Raw genomic sequence first — 20,756 nt, forward strand, 5'->3', positions numbered from 1 at the left:
AAGCATACTCTCTACTCCATTATCCAAGTCATTCACCATAATTTCTTCTTTGAGTGATGTCCCTATGGGTGCTCCCCTTGTAGGTGCGGCAGTGCCCCGTCTGCCTGGGATCGGAGATATTCATTAGCAGTGCCCATCGGACCGCACATGCGCACCTCCCCATCTCACGCTGTGCGCGGGACATATATATAGTGCTGTGTAGTCCGGCCACCCACAATTCCTTCTGTACCGCCTTTGGTCCACGATGGAATCTGCAGCAGAGACTGCTTCTCCTATTCCCTCACTAGACAGTGCCTTACCTGTTAGTGCAGTTTCTTTCTTTCTTTCTTTCTTTCTTTCTTTCTTTCTTTCTTAAAAAATATTTTTTTGTTTTAATTTTACCTTCACTGTTATTTCACAGCTTAGGTTTCCATTTCCCTGCTTCCTGCCCTTCCCAACTGGAAGCTTTGCCCTTCACCCTTATGCCCGGAGCCTGAAAAGAGTAGATTAAAACTTCTCCTCATGGAGAAATCACTGCAATCGGCATTGGACCTGGGCCCAGACTCTTCCATGGAGAGGCCCTCACATTCTGCCAGGTAGTCTGCCAATCTTCACTCCCCACGTTGCTTAAAGAGAAAATCTTCTCTTTCTCGCTCAGATGAAAATAAATGGGCTCCCCCACTCCTCACACTTTGAGGCATAGCCCACCAGAATACAGTCCCCGGCAAGGTCTGTTGCCTCAACATCGTCTGACAGGGAATACAACTCCAGGGCCTGTCCAAGTATCTCTGGTACTGATGCGAAGAAACGGTCTAAAGACCCTAACTGGGCAGACTTACAGTCCTCAGCACCATTTCCCAGCTCTGGGGAACAAGACAGGCCAATTTCAGGAGCTACAGCACAGACAAAAATGTCAGAATTGGCACCCTTTCCGACACCGACAAAACCGTCAGCATCAGCCAAGCCGTTGGCATCGGCCAAGTCTCTGGTGCCACCTATGGACACTTCAGGGGAATACACCCTTCGATACCAAGTCATACACTGGCACCAATGATGAAAGCACATCCCCCCCCACACAAGACTTTAGATACCCTAAAGACCTGTTGATATCTGACACTCCTGAGTCTCCACTCAGTTGACGTGCCCTCCCCCCACTTCTGCCCTTCTCTTCAGACTTACAACACTCCGCCCTTTCTCCACCAAGGATGGTACCTCCCTTCCCCAGCAACGAGGAGGACTCCCATCACTCCCTTGTCTACCAGGCAAATCACACCTGCTCATTCTCACTATCCACAATCCACATCTAGTCCACAATCTTAGCATGGACTACCATGTATGCAGCCACGTTTCTCTCCCTCACAATGGCAATATTGGGACCCTTGGGCCATGTACAGGGCACAGTTTGGGAACCCTCCCAGTGAGCAAAGCTGGAGACCTACACCTCTCCCTTCTCCATTGGTCCCCCATCGGGACCAACTGAAGAGGAGGAACAAGAGCAGGCTCCACCAACACTACATTTTTCCTCCCCATCTCCTGAGGAGGCTATCAGGTCTCCACCTCCTACATCTCCTGACGACTTCAGGCATTTTCAGGACTTACTCCACAGGATTGCAGACTCCCTGCAGATTCCTTTGGAGGAAGTCAAGGACCAGAAGCATAAACTGCTTGATATCCTCCACACATCCTCTTCTTCCAAGATCATACTACTGAGCAAGGAGGCTCTTTTCGACCCTGTGAAGCTGCTCTGGCAGACCCCAGTATCCATCCCTCCGACCTGCAAAAGCAGTGACAAAAAAATATTATGTTCTGGCCAAGGATGTGAAATTTCTATTTTTGCACCCAAGCCCAAATTCTTTGGTGGTCAATGCAGTAGAAGAGAGAGGCCATCAATACCAATCCTGTGCTAGTCATCCAGACAGGGATTGGAAATACCTAGACTTATTTGAACACACAGTATATTCATCACCAATGCTCCAATTTAGAATCTCCAACTACAAAGCTCTCATGGCTAAGTATAATTACCTAAACTACTCTAAATTGAAGGAATTCTGCCATGACCTGCCTAAGGCTAAGAAAGAGCAATTCCAGTCTTTAACCTAGGAAGGACATCTCCAAGCCCGAATAGCCCTACAAGCCATGTTAGACTCTGCAGACATTGCTGCCCAATCCATCACGACTGCTGTGGTCATGAGGCAAGCATCATGGCTCCACCTCTCAGGTTTTCATAAAGAGGTACAAACCACAGTAGAGGACTTATCTTTTGAGGGCCAGAAACTATTCTTGGAGCACACAGACGATTCTCTACACTCCAATCTCTTGGCATTTACCTACCTGTGCCGAAGAGATGCCTGGGGAAATATCATCTCCCCCCACAATCCTGACCACAGCAGTACACCCCTCAATAGCACTATGACATTCAGTGCCCAAGACAAAGACCACCTACCAAACGTAGACAGCCCGCTCCTCAAGGGGCTACCTCTTTTACCCCTCACTGAAGTAACAATTTTGAAGGTGTGATCAAGGACCCAAGAAGCCTGCCCCTATTCCAGTCATTCCCACCATCTTTGACATTCCAACCATTGAGCAACTGACTAGCTCTGTTTTTCCCATCTTGGAGACTAATCACCTCGGAGAGGTGGGTTCTAGAGATAATCAAGGAAGGATACTCCATCCCCTTCCTATCCATCCTGCCCTGTCACCCCCTCTTCTTGTCCCTCTTCAAGGACCCCTTTCATGATTCCATTCTATGGGGAGAAATAAATCATCTTCTGCAACTGGAAGTCATAGCACTGGTTCCTTCCCAGCACATGGGACAGGGTTTCTACTACCCCTGTTTCCTGATCCAGAAGAAATCCGGCAGCTGGTGACCTGGACCTTTGCGATCTAAACAAGTTTGTCAAACTGCAACACTTCAAAATGGTTACCCCCTCCAGTATTATCCCAGCACTGAAACAGGGGGGACTGGTTCTCGGCCCTCGACCACCAAGATGCATACGTTCATGTTTCAATACACCCTGCTCACAGGCGATTTATCTGATTCATCATGGGTGACAACCACTACCAGTATAAGGTACTACCTTTTGGACTGTCCATGGAACCTCGGGTGTTCTCCAAGATCCTTGAGGTAGTCGCTGCCTACCTAAGGAAACAAGGAGTTGTCATCTTTCCATACTTGGACGACTGTCTCCTCAAGGCCCCATCCTAGACCGATGCACTCTGAGCTGTCTGCATAACAATAGATCTGTTCACAAAGCTAGGCCTCCTTGTGAACCTAGAAAAATCCACTTTTAATGCCAGTACAACAACTAGAATTCATCAGTGCACAGTTGGATGTCATACAAGCCAGAGCCTTCCTACCACCTCACAGATTCTCGGCTATAGTACATCTGGTATCCAACATACAAGTCTGCCCTCAGATCTCTGCTAGAACATGTCTTCAACTTTTAAGCCACATGGCAGCAGCCACTTTCATGATCATACATGCAAAACTACACATGTGATGTCTTCAGGCATGGCTCTGTACAGTATATCTCCCCCAGAAACACAGCCTCCACAAGCTGTTATCCAGGCCAATGCGAGTCAAGGACTCACTGCTTTGGTGGACACAGCCCAACAACATCTGTGTCAGAGTTCCTTTCCTCCAACCAACACCGACCATCGATCCTAACAACCAATGTGTCCCTAATAGGTTGGGGAGCGCATCTCCATGATCACATAGTGCTGGGCCGATGGTTGTTAACTGAATCTGCCCTACACAACAATCTCCTAGAATTACGAGCAGTTCTCAATGCCTGCTGACATTTCCTCTCTCTGCTCAAACACTGTACCATCAGAGTCATGATGGACAATCTTGCCTGCATGTATTACATCAACAGGCAGGGCGGAACTGTGAAACAGGTATATCCAACACATCAGCACCATTTCAGCAGTGTACCTCTCTGGACACCAGAACACCACTGCGGACACATTGAGCAGGAGGTTCTCCCATGATCACAAGTGGGAACTGGACATGCGAGCACTTCAGCACATCTTTAACCGATAGGGATACCCCACCATAGACCTCTTTGCCACACAGCACAAAACACCTGCTGCCCTCAATTCTGTTCCAGAGTGGGACTGGGACACTGATCTATGGGAGACGCATTCCTCATAATGTGGGATGCACCACTCCTCAGCGGCATATTATCACCTAGGCCGACAAGGCCTAGGCCTAGGGCAGCAAATTTGCAGGGGTGGCAAATTTGAGCACCCACGGAGAAGCTCCCCTGCTCCAGCTCGCCTCCTCCGCGAGCGCGCTGCCGCGTCCTGTTTCTCTCCCCTCCCTCCCAGCGCTTGCGCCGCGAAACAGGGGCAGGGAAGGAGGGGGGAGGAGGGGGAACTCGGCGCGCTGGGGGAAGAGGCGGGGCTTGGGCGGGGATTTGGGGATGGGATCCAATAGGGGCAGGGAGGGGCAGAGTTGGGGCGGGGCTTTGGGGAGGGGTTGGAATGGGGGCGGGGAAAGGGTGGAGTCAGGGCCTTGGGTGGCAGGCCAGTCCTCGCCCACAGACAACCCGCCAACCTGAAGCATATTCTCACCAGTAACTACACCACGCACCATAGTAACTCTAACTCAGGAACCAATCCATGCAACAAACCTCGATGCCAATTCTGCCCACATATCTACACCAGAGACACCATCACAGGACCTAACCAGATCAGCCACACCATCACCGGTTCATTCACCTACATGTCCACCAATGTAATATACGCCATGATATGCCAGCAATGCCCCTCTGCTATGTACATCGGCCAAACTGGACAGTCCCTATGTAAAAGGATAAATGGACACGAATCAGATATTAGGAATGGCAATATACAAAAACCTGTAGGAGAACATTTCAATCTCCCTGGACATACAATAGCAGATTTAAAGGCAGCCATCCTGCAGCAAAAAAAACTTCAGGACCAGACTCCAAAGAGAAACTGCTGAGCTTCAGTGCATCTGCAAATTTGACACCATCAGATCAGGATTAAACAAAGACTGTGAATGGCTATCCAACTACAAAAGCAGTTTCTCCTCCCTTGGTGTTCACACCTCAACTGCTAGAAGTGGGCCTCATCCTCCCTGATTGAACTAACCTCGTTATCTCTAGCCTGACTTACTCTTGCTTGCATATTTATACCTGCCTCTGGAAATTTCCACTACATGCATCCGACGAAGTGGGTATTCACCCACGAAAGCTCATGCTCCAATATGTCTGTTAGTCTATAAGGTGCCACAGGACTCTTTAGTGCTATATATATGTCACATGCACTGCACAAGAGCAGGGAGGTGTGCATGTGTTGTCCAACATGCACAGCTGATGAAGATCTCCAATCTCAGGTGCAGGGGGTACTGACACACCTACAAGTGGAGCACCCAGAGGGGGACACATCTCGAAGAACCTGAGTTACTGCACAAGGTTGAGTGACTCATTTAATAGTACCAGACCCAGGAATGACCCTGCAGGACCCCACTAGGTATGCCCTCCCAATTTGACAGCAAACCATTGATAACCCCTCTTTGAGTACAATACTCCCCTATACTAGACCATGGGGAGAGATCAGTGCATCATCTGAAGTATAATCTCACTGGTGCTCCGCCTGAATGGCATGCTTCTGCCCTGCCCACTAGGCAGGGCTACAGTGTAAATACCATAGTCTAGCATTAGAGGATATAAACACTGGTGAAATCATGGAAACGGCACAAATTTACACCAGAAGAGAACTTTGCTGACAAAGCCTAGTTCTCTTTTTTTTAATTATTTAAATGGAATCATTCTTCATTTACACTAATATTGGTGAGAGTAGAATCATGCTATAGTCTTTGTGAATTCATTGAGTCAGATAACACTGGTTTGACTAATTTTTTTTAATAGGTCCAGGCCTGCGTGGCTTAGCACACAACTCTGAGTATAGATCTATTGAGGAAATAAATCTGGAGAATTCCAATTATTGGTATGTAAGCAATTTTTCCCCCCTTTTTTAGGTTCATTATGACTTTGGTCTGAGGAATATCCTTTCCGTATTGAGGACCCTTGGAGCTCAAAAGAGGGCCAGACCAGATGACAGTGAATTGAGTACTGTTATGAGAGGACTAAGGGATATGAACCTCTCTAAACTGGTGAGACTCTGTCAGTTTAAGAGTTCAGTAGTCTATGGGTGAATGTCTTACCTGTTTTTTATAGTTTACAGTTTTTTATATGCTTTTTTAAAAAAATCTCAAACACTTCTAAACTTCATTTTTAAAATTCAGACTGGCAAGTAGCTCAATGAGCAGAATGTGCTTATCAAATTTGAAAACAATGCTTAAAATGCTTGAGGTCATAAACAAAACACTAGTGTGCTGTGCATGGGCAGTATGTTATTTTCCTTACTAAATTAAGTGTGCACAGGGTGATGAACATGGTATAAATGAAGAGATTAACTTGAGTGCTCCCTTAACTAGATTGCTCTTTATAGTCAGCCTGCTTAATGATGCACACTTGTGTACATGGGTACACATCTAAAATATATATAATTAGGCATACTCAAAAGTTGGTGTGCATCTTCTTAAATGATGTTCCTCCTTTTTTGGTGGCCTGAATTTAGGGGCATAACACTGCTGTACAGCCAAAATGCTTCTGAAATAAATGTAGTCAAACTTTACTAATTCTGGGTCACTGAGAACGAAAATGATGCTTAAAATTGTTGATTGGCTCTAGTTTTCAAGATATGCTATTGGGTCAGTATATACAACCCTTGACTTGGGAATGGCGGAGGATAAGTGAGTTATAAAGGGAAGGGATCTCAATTTAAACCAGAAATGACTAAAATACATCTTTGACTGGATCTATGACTAAATCTATGACTGGGTTTGGACAGTACTTGCTTTTTAGGCAAAACAATGGATGATGCAATCTGAAGCTGGTATTGCGTCATACATTATATGAATTGCATCATGTTATTCCTAGAAGTCATGGATGATGCAATCATAAGGAAGCTTACATCACTCTGCTGAACAAATTGCCCTATATCAGCTCTAGAAATCATACAGTGTCGTGCTCTCTTGTTTGTCAGTGTTTGATTTTGCAAAGGGACACATTTCTGTTTAGCCAAAGTGAGCAGAGATGCCTCGTACTTGTGTGAACAGTGCAGATAACTTCTGCTATGTTTGTGGTGAAGTGACTTTTGCATCACAAAAGCTCAGTATAACCACTATGGTTAAGAAAGCCTATCACCTTTATTTTGGCTGCAAAATTGGAGATCAGGACAAGAGGTGGGCCCCACACATATGCTGCAACACTTGTGCAACAAATCTTCGCCAGTGGTTGAACAGGAAAAGGAAATCTATGCCTTTTGCAGTGCCAATGATTTGGAGAGAACCAACAGATCATACCAGCAATTGTTACTTCTGCATGGTGCCTCCAGTTGGGAAAGGTGTGTCGAAGAAGAAAAAGTGGACTGTGCATTATCCAAACATTCCATCAGCTATACGCCCAGTACCCCATAGAGAAGGACTGCCGGTTCCTGATGCACCAGAATCAATCTCGCTTGAGTCAGACGAGGAAGAGGAAGAGGATGAAACTTCTGGTCCTGAACCATCAATGTCACAGGACCCTCATTTTCTCCCATCCTCCTCCTCTGAACCACACCTCATAACACAAAGTGAACTGAATGACCTTGTCAGGGATTTGGAACTACCCAAGAGTAAGGCAGAGCTGTTGGGCTCCAGACTACAGCGGTGGAATCTCCTGGCAGGTGATGTTAGGGTTTCCATGTTCCGTGACCGTCAAAAGGATCTTGTCCCATTCTTCTTCATGGAAGGTGATCTTGTAGCCTGCAACAACATCGATGGTGTGATGGCAGCCCTCAACATTGTTCACGATCCAGATGAGTGGAGACTGTTCATTGATTCATCGAAGACGAGTCTTAAAGCTGTTTTACTGCATAATGGCAATGTTTTGCCATCAATTCCACTTGGTCATGCAGTCCATATGAAGAAAACCTATGACAACATGAAACAACTTTTGAGGCGCATAAACTATGACCAACATCAGTGGCAGCTTTGTGGTGATTTGAAGGTTGTTGCTCTCTTGCTTGGTCTGCAGACTGGATACACTAAGTACTGCTGTTTTCTCTGCGAATGGGATAGTCGTGCAAGAGATTCCCACTACATCAAGAAAGATTGGCCACTCCGACAGTCATTGGAGCCTGGGAGGAAAAGTGTTCAGCATCCACCACTTGTTGAATCAAGGAAGATTTTGTTACCACCCTTACACATCAAGCTGGGTCTGATGAAGAACTCTGTCAAGGCCATTGACAAAACACAAGCGGCTTTCAAGTACCTCCATGGAAAATTTCCAAGGTTAAGTGAAGCTAAGATAAAGGAAGGTGTCTTTGTCGGTCCTCAGATTCGTGAACTTCTTCGAAATGATGCATTTGACCATGCACTGCGTGGCAAGGAAAAGACGGCATGGAAAGCCTTCCAGTTAGTGGCAATAAATTTTCTTGGAAACAACAAGGTAGACAACTACAGGTTCTTCTTCGAGTGATTGTTCATGTCCATTCCAAGCAGGTGTGTGTGCGTTGCATGCACGCCAGCTGGAAGATTTTACTATAGCAGCGTACGTAGGGTCGGCTCCGGCGCCCCCTGGAGTGGCGCCCTCATGGCGCTGTATATAGGGGACAGCCGACCCCCCACCCCCTCAGTTCCTTCTTACCGCCGGTGACGGCTAGCTGGAACTTCGCTTGCTCTTCAGCAATCGTGGCAGTGTTCTGTAGTTCTTGTAAATAGTTAATTAGTTAGTTGGTTGTTAGTGTTAGCTAGTTAGATATTAGTTGGGAGGGTTTCCCCAACTTTTCGTCGCCCCGCTGGGGCATGCCCAGGTCCCCAGGGTTCAAACTCTGTTGGGACTGCGGGAAATTTATGCCGAAGAGTGACCCGCACTCTTCGTGCTTACGGTGCCTCGGAGAGACCCATCAAAGGGATAGGTGCACTATCTGCAGGGCTTTTCGCCCCAGGACTCTCAAAGATAGAGAGCAGAGACTTAAAGTTCTCCTAATGGAGGCGGCACTGCGGCGGCAATTGGGTCCCGGGCCTTCCGAGCTGGCACCCAGGACTTCATCCTCGGTGCGCAGTGCCCCGGCACCGGAGATAAGTCGTGAGGCCAAGGCCCCGAAACCCCGGCACCGGAGAGAGTCGGCGCATAAGAAACCATCTTCTACAAGACGCCGCTCTCCATCGCCAGTGCCGGTTAAAAAGAACAGGCCGCTGAGAGAACAATCTCCCCACCGGGACTCTAAAGGTCCGGCGCCGTCCACGAGTGTTACAGGACAACTCGCACCGCAGACCCATCCGGCCATCCCATTGACTCCCGCCCCGGAGAGGGCAAGGTCGAGTCCGGAACGGCATAGATCCCCGGACATGATGGACGAGGTGCGCTTCCCACCGACGCCGGAGGCGTTCGAGGCCGCATCAGACCTCTTGAGCCTCCCGGTGCCGGCGTCGCTGCACCAGTGCAGAGAACCTCCGGCTACCGCTTGGCCCCATTACCACTCTAGGGGCAAACCGGCGATGCACTCACCGCGCTCTCCACGCAGCACTGTGGCAGAGGCACCGGTGCGAGCACCCCCTCCGGCGACAGTGGGTACCGCGCCTCCGATGTCCTCATATTCAGTGACTTCTGACTCAGAGGCGGACTCGTACCGCTCTAACAGATTGAGGAACAGGCGATCGTCCTCGCGTACGAGTGCCCAACCGTACCCACCGCAGTGGCACCAACAGCAGCAGTGGCAACCGCCCCCACAGTGGCCGTTCTGGATGCCGTGGGCCTACCATCAGTCAGTGGGTCAGGCATACGGGCCCCGCTCACGAACCGCTTCTGTTTCCTCAACATCTGCGGCACCGCCGCTAATGCCACCACCACCGGCACTGCCGTCTGACAGGAGTGTGCCACAAGGGGACACGGCACCCCCTGGTCAAACAACGGCACCGACGGGGACTTTGCTCCCAACAGCGGAGGCACCGTCCAGCACTCCTCGTCGTTCGGTGGCAACCCCGGTACCGGCCGCGGTGCCGCATCTTGAGCCCGCACCGGCCACGCAGCCTGAGTACCGTGTGCCGCAGGCCCTCACAGAGGGAGATGTGGTAGATGAAGGGCCGCTGCATGGGACATCTTCCTCTTCGTCTCCGGACAAGGCAGTAGCGGGAACTTCAGCGGCACCGGCCCTAGAGGACAATAGGATCCTCCAACAGTTCCTTACTCGAGCGGCCCAGAGCCTCTCGATACAGACTGAGCAGATCGAGGTGGACACAGATTGACATCCTGGCCCCGTCAGGTTCGTCTAGGGTAGCTCTCCCTCTCATTAAGACCATTACGGACACAACCCGCACCTTATGGCAAACTCCAGCCTCATTGGCTCCTACGGCCAAAAGGACTGAGAGGCGATATTTTGTTCCTACCAAGGGGTATGAACATCTTTATACACCCCCCACCCCACCGGACTCCCTAGTGGTAGATGCGGTCAACCAGAGGGAACACCAGGGTTTCCAGGGGGCTACTCCTAAAAATAGAGATGCTAAGAAGTTGGACCTGTTCGGGCGCAAGGTATATTCAATGGGGGGCGTGCAGTTGCGCATTGCCAATCAGCAAGCCATAGTGAGCCGGTATGGACACAATACGTGCTCGGCTTTGTCTAGGTTCACGGACCTCCTCCCACACGACTCACGAACCGAGTTTTCGGCCCTGGTTGATGAGGGAAGATTGATTACCCGTGCTTCACTCCAGGCGGCCTTGGATGCGGCTGATCCAGCCTCACGCACATTGGCGACTGGTGTGGTCATGAGGCATGGGGCCTGGCTTCAAGCGTCCGGCCTCCCTCACGAGGTCCAACAAACGATCCAGGACCTGCCCTTTGAAGGGCCCACAATCTTCTCAGAAAAGAATGATAAAAGACTCCATAGCCTAAAGGATTCGCAGACCACCCTCCGTTCCTTAGGCCTACACACCCCTGTTATCCAGTGTAGGCAGTTCAGGCCGCCGCAGGCCCCTCGACCGTACCAGCCTCAAAATCGAGGGGATGCCTCGCACAGAAGGAGGAGGCAACAACAGCAGCCTTTCGGACAGTCATCTGCCCAACCAAGGCCTATGCAGGGGCCTAGACCACCATTTTGATGGCTTGGTCGAGGACGACCTCCCAGTCAGAACCATGGATCCATCCAACCTTACCTTTTCATCACGTCTGTCCCCCTTCTATCGGGCGTGGGCCCAGATCACATCGGATGCTTGGGTGCTGCGCATGGTAGAGGAAGGATATTCTATCCAGTTCTCCTCCCTTCCGCCCCACCAGCCCCCCTCCCCGTTCCTCTTCAGGGACCCCTCTCACGAGCAACTTCTACTTCAAGAAGTTCAGCCCCTCCTCGCTTCAGGGGCAGTGGAGGAGGTTCCGCTGGAGCTACGGGACAAGGGCTTCTACTCTCGATATTTCCTAATTCCGAAAGCGAAAGGGGGCCTCAGACCTATTCTGGACTTGCGACGTCTCAACAAGTTTGTGAAGAAACTCAAGTTCCGCATGGTCTCTCTGTCCTCCATCATTCCTTCCATGGATCCAGGAGACTGGTATGCCACCCTCGACTTAAAGGACGCATACTTTCATATCGCAATAATCCCTCAGCACAGGCATTATCTCAGGTTTCTCGTGGGCAACGCTCATCTTCAGTTTACAGTTCTGCCCTTTGGTCTGTCAGCAGCCCCAAGGGTCTTCACGAAGTGCATGGCAGTCGTGGCAGCCTTCCTGCGCAGACACTGGATCCAGATATTTCCCTACCTGGCCGATTGGCTCATCAAGGGCAGAAACAAGGCACTAGTGGAGGTTCAGGTGGTCTTCATCAGGCAGACCTTCCGCTCACTCAGCCTCTTACTCAACGAGGCCAAGTCCACACCTCTGTCTCCAACTCAAAAAATCGAATTCATAGGAGCAGTTCTGGACTCGACACAAGCCAGGGCATATCTCCCAGAGGCCAGATTCCGAACTATATCCAACATCATTCTCGGCCTCCAAAGTTACCCTACCACCACAGTAAGAAGCTGCCTCAAATTACTAGGACACAGGCATGCAGGAGTGAAATCAGGAAAGCCAAATCACACTTGGAGTTGCAGCTAGCAAGAGATGTTAAGAATAACAAGAAGGGTTTCTTCGGGTATGTTAGCAACAAGAAGAAAGTCAAGGATAGTGTGGGCCCCTTACTGAATGAGGGAGGCAACCTAGTGACTGAGGATGTGGAAAAAGCTAATGTACTCAGTGATTTTTTTGCTTCTGTCTTCACGAACAAGGTCAGCTCCCAGGCTGCTGCACTGGGCAGCACAATATGGGGAGAAGGTGACCAGCCCTCTGTGGACAAAGAAGTGGTTCGGGACTATTTAGAAAAACTGGACATGCACAAGTCCATGGGGCCGGATGCACTGCATCCGAGGGTGCTAAAGGAGTTGGCAGATGAGATTGCAGAGCCATTGGCCATTATTTTTGAAAACTCATGACGCTCGGGGGAGGTCCCGGATGACTGGAAAAAAGCTAATGTAGTGCCCATCTTTAAAAAAGGGAAGAAGGAGGATCCGGGGAACTACAGGCCAGTCAGCCTCACCTCAGTCCCTGGAAAAATCATGGAGCAGGTCCTCAAGGAATCAATTATGAAGCACTTAGAGGAGAGGAAAGTGATCAGGAACAGTCAGCATGGATTCACCAAGGGGAAGTCGTGTCTGACTAACCTAATTGCCTTCTATGATGAGATAACTGGCTCTGTGGATGAGGGGAAAGCAGTAGATGTGTTATTCCTTGACTTTAGCAAAGCTTTTGATACGGTCTCCCACAGTATTCTTGCCAGCAAGTTAAAGAAGTATGGGCTGGATGAATGGACTGTAAAGTGGATAGAAAGCTGGCTAGATCGTCGGGCTCAACGGGTAGTGATCAATGGCTCCATGTCCAGTTGGCAGCCGGTTTCAAGCGGAGTGCCCCAAGGGTCGGTCTTGGGGCCGGTTTTGTTTAATATCTTTATTAATGATCTGGAAGATGGTGTGGACTGCACTCTCAGCAAGTTTGCAGATGACACTAAACTAGGAGACGTGGTAGATACACTAGAGGGTAGGGATCAGATACAGAGGGACCTAGACAAATTAGAGGATTGGGCCAAAAAAAACCTGATGAGGTTCAACAAGGACAAGTGCAGAGTCCTGCACTTAGGATGGAAGAATCCCATGCACTGCTACAGACTAGGGACCGAATGGCTAGGTAGCAGTTCTGCAGAAAAGGACTTAGGGGTCACAGTGGACGAGAAGCTGGATATGAGTCAACAGTGTGCCCTTGTTGCCAAGAAGGCTAACAGCATTTTGGGCTGTATAAGTAGGGGCATTGCCAGTAGATCGAGGAACGTGATCCAGTTTTGGGCCCCACACTACAAGAAGGATGTGGAAAAATTGGAAAGAGTCCAACGGAGGGCAACAAAAATGATTAGGGGTCTGGAGCACATGACTTATGTGGAGAAGCTGAGGGAACTGGGATTGTTTAGTCTCCAGAAGAGAAGAATGAGGGGGGATTTGACAGCAGCCTTCAACTACCTGAAGGGGGGTTCCAAAGAGGATGGAGCTCAGCTGTTCTCAGTGGTGGCAGATGACAGAACAAGGAGCAATGGTCTCAAGTTGCAGTGGGGGAGGTCTAGGTTGGATATTAGGAAACACTATTTCACTAGGAGGGTGGTGAAGCACTGGAATGCGTTACCTAGGGAGGTGGTGGAGTCTCCTTCCTTGGAGGTTTTTAAGGCCCGGCTTGACAAAGCCCTGGCTTGGATGATTTAGTTGGGAATTGGTCCTGCTTTGAGCAGGGGGTTGGACTAGATGACCTCCTGAGGTCCCTTCCAACCCTGATATTCTATGATTCTATGATTCTATGGCAGCATGTACCTACGTGGTGAGACACGCCAGACTCAGACTGCACCCACTCCAATCTTGGTTGGCACGGGTTTATCGGCCAGTCAGGGACTCCCTAGAATCAGTGGTGATGTTACCTCCGCCAGTGTTGGACTCCCTTCAATGGTGGCTAGACCCGCAGGTTGGTCTGCGCGGGAGTTCCTTTCCGGGACCCCGAACCCTCCCTATCCCTGGTAATGGACGCATCGGATCGGGGATGGGGTGCTCATCTGGGCTACCTCAGAACACAAGGTTTTTGGTCGCGGGAGGATCTGTCACTGCACATCAATGTCAGGGAATGGTGAGTGGTACGCCTCGCATGCATAGCATTCAAGTCCCAGCTGGCAGGCAGGTGCGTTTCTGTCCTTACAGACAATACTCCAACGATGTTTTATATCAACAAACAGGGTGGTGCTCGCTCCTCTCCCCTTTGCCAGGAGGCCCTGGCATTATGGGACTTTTGCGTACAGAACGTAATTCACCTGACAGCATCCTACCTCCTGGGCACGCACAATGCACTCGCGGACGCCCTCAGCCGCTCGTTCCAGGGCCACGAGTGGTCAGTGGTTTGAGCATTGGCCTGCTAAACCCAGGGTTGTGAGTTCAATCCTTGAGGGGCCACTTGGGGATCTGGGGCAAAATCAGTACTTGGTCCTGCTAGTGAAGGCAGAGGGCTGGACTCGATGACCTTTCAAGGTCCCTTCCAGTTCTAGGAGATGGGATATCTCCATTAATTTATAATTTATATGGTTCTCTCAATTTTCCGACTCTGGGGTCATCCCCAAGTGGATTTGTTTGCCTCCAATGAGAACAGGAAGTGTTGTTAATTCTGCTCCCTCATGGGACGCAGTCAGGGGTCCCTAGCAGATGCTTTTCTCCTCTCTTGGGCAGACGGGCTTTTTTACGCCTTTCCCCCGATTCCCTTGATTCACAGGGTAATCCTCAAGGCCCTCAGGGATCACGCTCGACTCATCCTGATAGCTCCTGCGTGGCCGCGCCAGCACTGGTACACGTCTCTCCTACACATGTCTACGAGGGTTCCACTCAGGTTGCCCCTACTACCGGACTTGATCATGCAGGATCGTGGTCGCCTCCTTCACCCGAACCTGGAGTCGCTCCACCTTACAGCTTGGATGCTCCATGGCTAAACCCAGTGGAGTTACGATGCTCTCATCAGGTCAGACAGGTCCTGTTGGGCAGCAGGAAGCCCTCAACAAGGACCACATACTTGGCCAAGTGGAAGCACTTCTCCCTCTGGGCTACACAACGGGGTCAGGCCCTTTGCTCGCCCCGGTCCCTCTCATATTGGACTATTTGCTACATCTGAGACATCTGGGACTAACTCTCTCGTCGGTTCGAGTACACCTTGCTGCAATCTCCGCGTTCCACCCTGGAGACGGGGGGACCTCAGTGTTTGCGAACCCACTCGTTGGACGATTCCTTAAGGGCCTTGACAGAGTGTTCCTGCACATCCGTCAACCTGTCCCTGCTTGGGACCTCAATTTGGTCCTGTCTGTCCTCACGGGGCCCCCATTCGAGCCGCTGGCTTCATGCTCACTGTTATACCTCTCATATAAGGTCGCGTTCTTGGTGGCTATCACATCAGCCCGGAGAGTATCGGAACTCAGAGTTCTAACATCTGAGCCTCCATACACCGTCTTCCACAAGGACAAGGTCCAACTCAGGCCGCACCCAGCATTCCTGCCTAAGGTGGTTTCCCCATTTCACATGGGTCAAGACATTTTTCTCCCTGTGTTTTATCCGAAACGGCACTCCTCGGCTAAGGAGCACAGGCTGCATTCTCTGGACGTTCGCAGGGCTCTCGCGTTCTATATAGAAAGGACGAGATCCTTCAGGAAGTCGACCTAACTTTTCGTCGCCGTGGCCAACAGTAGGAAAGGGCTCCCGGTCATGTCACAGCGGATCTCAGCTTGGATCAGAACCTGCATCCAGGAGTGCTACAGTCAGGCCAATATACCAGCCCCGCTTATCACGGCCTACTCCACGAGAGTGCAGGCCTCTTCAGCTGCGTTCCTGGCCCACGTCCCGACGCAGGAAATTTGTAGAGCGGCCACCTGGTCCTCAATCCACACCTTTACGGCACACTACGCCATCACGCACCAAGCCAGGGAGGATGCTGCATTTGGCCACACAGTCCTCCAGTCTGCAGTTACCTCCGACCCCACCACCTAGACTCGGGCTTGTGAGTCACCTGCTTGGAATGGACATGAACAATCACTCGAAGAAGAAGAAACGGTTACTCACCTTCTTGTAACGGTTGTTCTTCGAGATGTGTTGTTCATGTCCATTCCAATACCCACCCTCCTACCCCTCTGTCGGAGTATTGGCAAGAAGGAACTGAGGGGGTAGGGGGTCGGCTGTCCCCTATATTCAGCGCCATTAGGGCGCCACTCCAGGGGGCGCCGGAGCCAACCCTACGGACGCTGCTATAGTAAAATCTTCCGGCTGGCGTGCACGCGGCGCGCACACACCTGCTTGGAATGGACATGAACAACACATCTCGAAGAACAACCATTACAAGAAGGTGAGTAACCGTTTCTTGTTGGTGGAAAACCTCCTCAAGGCATACAAAAGCCTTGGTTGCAACATGTCACTAAAGATACAGTTTTTGCACTCTCATCTAGATTTTTTTCCACCGAACTGCGGAGCAGTGAGCAACGAGCATGGCAAGCAATTTCACCAGGACATTGCAACAATGGAGAAACGCTATCAGGGCAAATGGAGCCCATCAATGTTTGCAGACTATTGCTGGACAGTGACAAGAGATGCTCCATTTAATGAATACAAGAGACAAGCCAAGAAGCGCCGAGTAGACACTGAATAGGACTAAACTATGTACATAATAGTTTTTTGCCTTTTGTTTCATAATAAATGTGATTTATATAACCCTTTTGCTGATTTTTAAAGTGTTACATAAACAGGACAGGTAAAATATTATCATGTAAAGCAACCATAAACACATGAAAAGACCTAGGTTTACAATGTATGATTAAAACTCTACTATCTACACAATATACATAGACATAAAATGTAAAAACTTAAATATCTTAGAAACAGTAGCCAATCCGTTGTTTTAATTGTCATATTTGAATTCAGCACATCAAAATACATAATAAATAGCACATTTTATTTCTGAAGCAGATGACTTCTCAAAAATTGTAGACCAGTGTAATCAGCATGTTATTTTGAAATCAGCTCCTAAATTGTTTAATGCTCATTATTGTAACATAATGATTCATTTTGACTTATGAGAAAAGAAAACTATACTATGCATAGTTGTGCTTTTAAACATTTTTTTTCCATTTTTCAGGTAGATGAAGATGAGCCCTTATTTCTTAGTCTCATCAATGACCTCTTCCCTGGGTTACAGTTGGACAGTAGTACATATGTTGAACTACAGGCTGCAGTAGCCAACCAGGTTGAAGAGGCAGGATTGATTAATCATCCACCTTGGAATCTTAAGCTTATTCAGGTAGAGCATCTTATCTCTTAAAGCCTTCAGACAAACTATAGATCGTAATAGATGCTCTTGAATTCTGTATGTGAATAATCTATTTTTGTGCATCACATTCTCCTTAGTTCATAATGAATAGGATATGCCTCTTCCTTGTGGAATTTGGAAGTAGTCCATAGTTCTTTCTGATGGCTCTAAATTGTGCCTTTCTGATTCTCAGCCTGTGGGTCTCAGACTGCCAGGGAATAGGGATCTGTGTCTCAGAGGTGAGAAGGGGTCTTGCCCCATTTTCATTAACTGGACAGCTGAGCACAAGGAGTATATACTCACAACAGAACCACAGAAGGGCTCCATTTCAATCTAGTTATACCATAATTGGTTTATACAGAGATAAGTAAGAAATCCTTTTCTGCAGCCCAGCATCTCCAACAGTTCTGAGACGTATGGGTCTATTCTCCTCCTGTCTCCTGTGCTCAGGGGGCTGGAGGTGCTTGGGCAGGGCAGCCCAGGACTGGGGCAGCAGGGCCAGCAGCCACTGGGGGTGGGGAGGATGAGCTCCAGCTGGGGAGGGGAGCTGAAGGGGCGAGGGAGGAGGCAGAGGGTCGGCGGGGCCTCTGGCAGAAGCGGTGGGGCCGGGGAATAGCCTCCCCTAATGGCAGCTTACGCGTTGCCCATGAGTGATAGTTTGCTTTGCTCCCAACTATTTCTATCCCAGCTTTGACTTTAATTGTGTTTTGGAGTAGTTGTGTGCAGCCTTTAATCTCCTCCTCCTCTCCTGGATTAGATAAATAGCAGTCTGGTGGTATCAGCCACTCAGATGCATTACTTCAGGACCGCCGTGCTGAACTCCTTGCCCTCTCTCCTCCCCGCCCCCCTACCCCCCTGCATGGCAGAGCTTTCCCGCAAACACCAGGCTAAATCAAAACAATGTTCCATGTGTGAGGCAGGAATTATGGGCTCTTCAGAGGGTGAATTATACTTTGCCTGATGACAGCCAGCCAACTCTCACAATGCCAGAGCAGGGTCTTAGAGTCAGGTTTGTAAGGTCCCCCGTGCCTCCCTACAGGAGCCTGTCATAACTATAAAGGGAAGGGTAATAGCTGTCCTGTGTACAGTACTATAAAAACCCCTCCTGGCCAGAGGCTCCAAAATCCTTTTCCCTGTAAAGGGTTAAGAAGCTCAGGTAACCTGGCTGGCATCTGACCTAAAGGACCAATAAGGGGACAAGATACTTTCAAATCTTGGGGGGGGGGAAGGCTTTTGTTTGTGTTCTTTGTTTGGGACGGTGTTCGTTCTCCGGGAATGAGAGGGACCAGACATCAATCCAGGTTCTCCACATCTTTCTAAACAAGCCTCTCCTATTTCAAACTTGTAAGTAAATAGCCAGGCAAGGCGTGTTAGTTTTCCTTTGTTTTTCTCAACTTGTAAATGTACCTTTTACTAGAGTGTTTATCTTTGTTTGCTGTACTTTGAACCTGAGACTAGAGGGGAGTCCTCTGAGCTCTTTAAGTTTGATTACCCTGTAAGGTTAATTTCCATACTGATTTTACAGAGATGATTTTTACCTTTTTCTTTAATTAAAAACCTTCTTTTAAAGAACCTGATTGATTTTTCCTTGTTTTAGATCCAAAGGGGTTTTGGATCTTGATTCACCAGGAGTTGGTGGGAGGAAGAAGGGGGGATGGTTAATTTCTCCCTGTTGTAGATCCCAGGGGGGGGTTGGAACTGATTCACCAGGAGTTGGTGGGAGGAAGGAGGGGAATGGTTAATTTCTCCTTGTTTTAAGATCCAAGGGGTTTTGGATTTGTTTTCACCAGGGATTTGGTGAGGGTTTTTCAAGGCTTCCCAGGGAGGGAATCCATTGATGGTGGCAGCCGAACCAGAGCTAAGCTGGTAGTTAAGCTTAGAAGTTTTTCACGCAGGCCCCTACATTTGTACCCTAAAGTTCAAAGTGGGGATCTCAGTCCTGACATGGTGAATAGCGGTGGGATCATTTTAAACCCAAAAGCCAGTGAGATTTTTTTTTCCTTCTAGCTGCTTGGAAAGCCGAGCTGGAAGTAGATAGATGCATATCTTCTCTCTCCTTGCCTGAAGGCAGAGGTGTTAAGTTTTTTTTTACAGGTCCTTTGTTAAGAGAAGGGTTCAATTAGCAAATGACTGGTAAAAGGTATTTACAAGCTGAATTGTTTTTTTTTTCTTTTTACATCCTCGGGAGTAGCTAGTTAGAAAGTTACTGTTAACTCTGCAGCAGCCAGAGCGGAGAGCTTCCCAGTTTGTCAACTGCAAAGGGGGTTACCCAGCACAAGAAAACAGGAAAATGACTACCAAAGAAGTAGCTAACAAAATAGAACTGGCCAAACTAGAAGCAGAAGAAAATGAAAGAAAACATCAGAGACTGCTTCAATTAACAAAACTCGAGACAGAGCAGAGAGAAAGAAAAGAAAAAGCCAAAGAGGAGGCCCACAAGAGAGAGATGGAGCTGAAAGAAAAAGAGATGGAGCTGAAAGAAAAAGAGATGGAGGAGAGAGAAAAAGAAAGGAAGCATGAACTGGAAGTAGCAAAGGCTAAGCAGGATGCACCAGCCAATGCTAACAACCCCCCTCCAGGTACCACTTCCCATCCCAGAAAATTCCCCATCTACAAGGCAGGCGATGATACTGAGGCCTTCTTAGAAAATTTTGAAAGGGCCTGCCTTGGATACAGCATCACTGCAGACCAGTACATGGTAGAGCTGAGGCCGCAGCTCAGTGGACCCTTAGCAGAGGTGGCGGCTGAAATGCCTAAGGAACACATGAACAGTTATGAACTTTTTAAAAACAAGGCCAGACTCAGAATGGGGCTAACACCCGAGCATGCCCGTCGGCGGTTCAGAGCCCTAAAGTGGAAACCGGATGTGTCATTTACCCGTCATGCCTACCACATTGACAAAAATTGTGATGCCTGGGTATCAGGAGCAAATGTTAAATCTCTGGAAGATCTGCTTTCCCTAGTAAAAATGGAGCAGTTTTTAGAGGGTGTTCCTGAGGAAATAGAAAGGTACATCCTAGATAGGAAGCCCAAAACTGTAACTGAGGCGGGGGAGATTGGAGCCCAATGGGTGGAGGTGGCAGAAAAGAAAAAAACTAGTAGCAGTTGGAGCGAATATCAGAAGGGGCAAGCCGAAACAAAACCTTACCACCGGGGACAACCCAAGGCCCCACCCACATCCCAAGGGAAACCCCAGACGCCTTCTCACCCCACCACACCAGTCTCCACCAACCAACCTCGTCCCGGTGATACCTTAGCAGGGCGATGTTTTAAATGTAATGGACTGGGACATATAAAGGCTCACTGCCCCAAGAACC

At 49.0% G+C, this 20,756-nt stretch overlaps 1 protein-coding gene across 1 annotated transcript in view; it reads left to right on the forward strand.

The window, feature by feature from the left end:
- The window catches only part of DNAH8 (dynein axonemal heavy chain 8), a 595,636-nt gene that overhangs the window by 377,688 nt on the left and 197,192 nt on the right, over nt 1-20,756 (forward strand). The window contains exons 49-50 of the mRNA XM_065589982.1: nt 5,987-6,121; nt 17,269-17,430. Of these exons, the coding sequence (XP_065446054.1) occupies nt 5,987-6,121; nt 17,269-17,430 (297 nt within the window). The remainder of the gene's footprint in view (nt 1-5,986; nt 6,122-17,268; nt 17,431-20,756) is intronic.

This window comes from Chrysemys picta, chromosome 3, assembly GCF_011386835.1.
Source record: "Chrysemys picta bellii isolate R12L10 chromosome 3, ASM1138683v2, whole genome shotgun sequence".
Classification (NCBI taxonomy): Eukaryota; Metazoa; Chordata; order Testudines; family Emydidae; genus Chrysemys; species Chrysemys picta.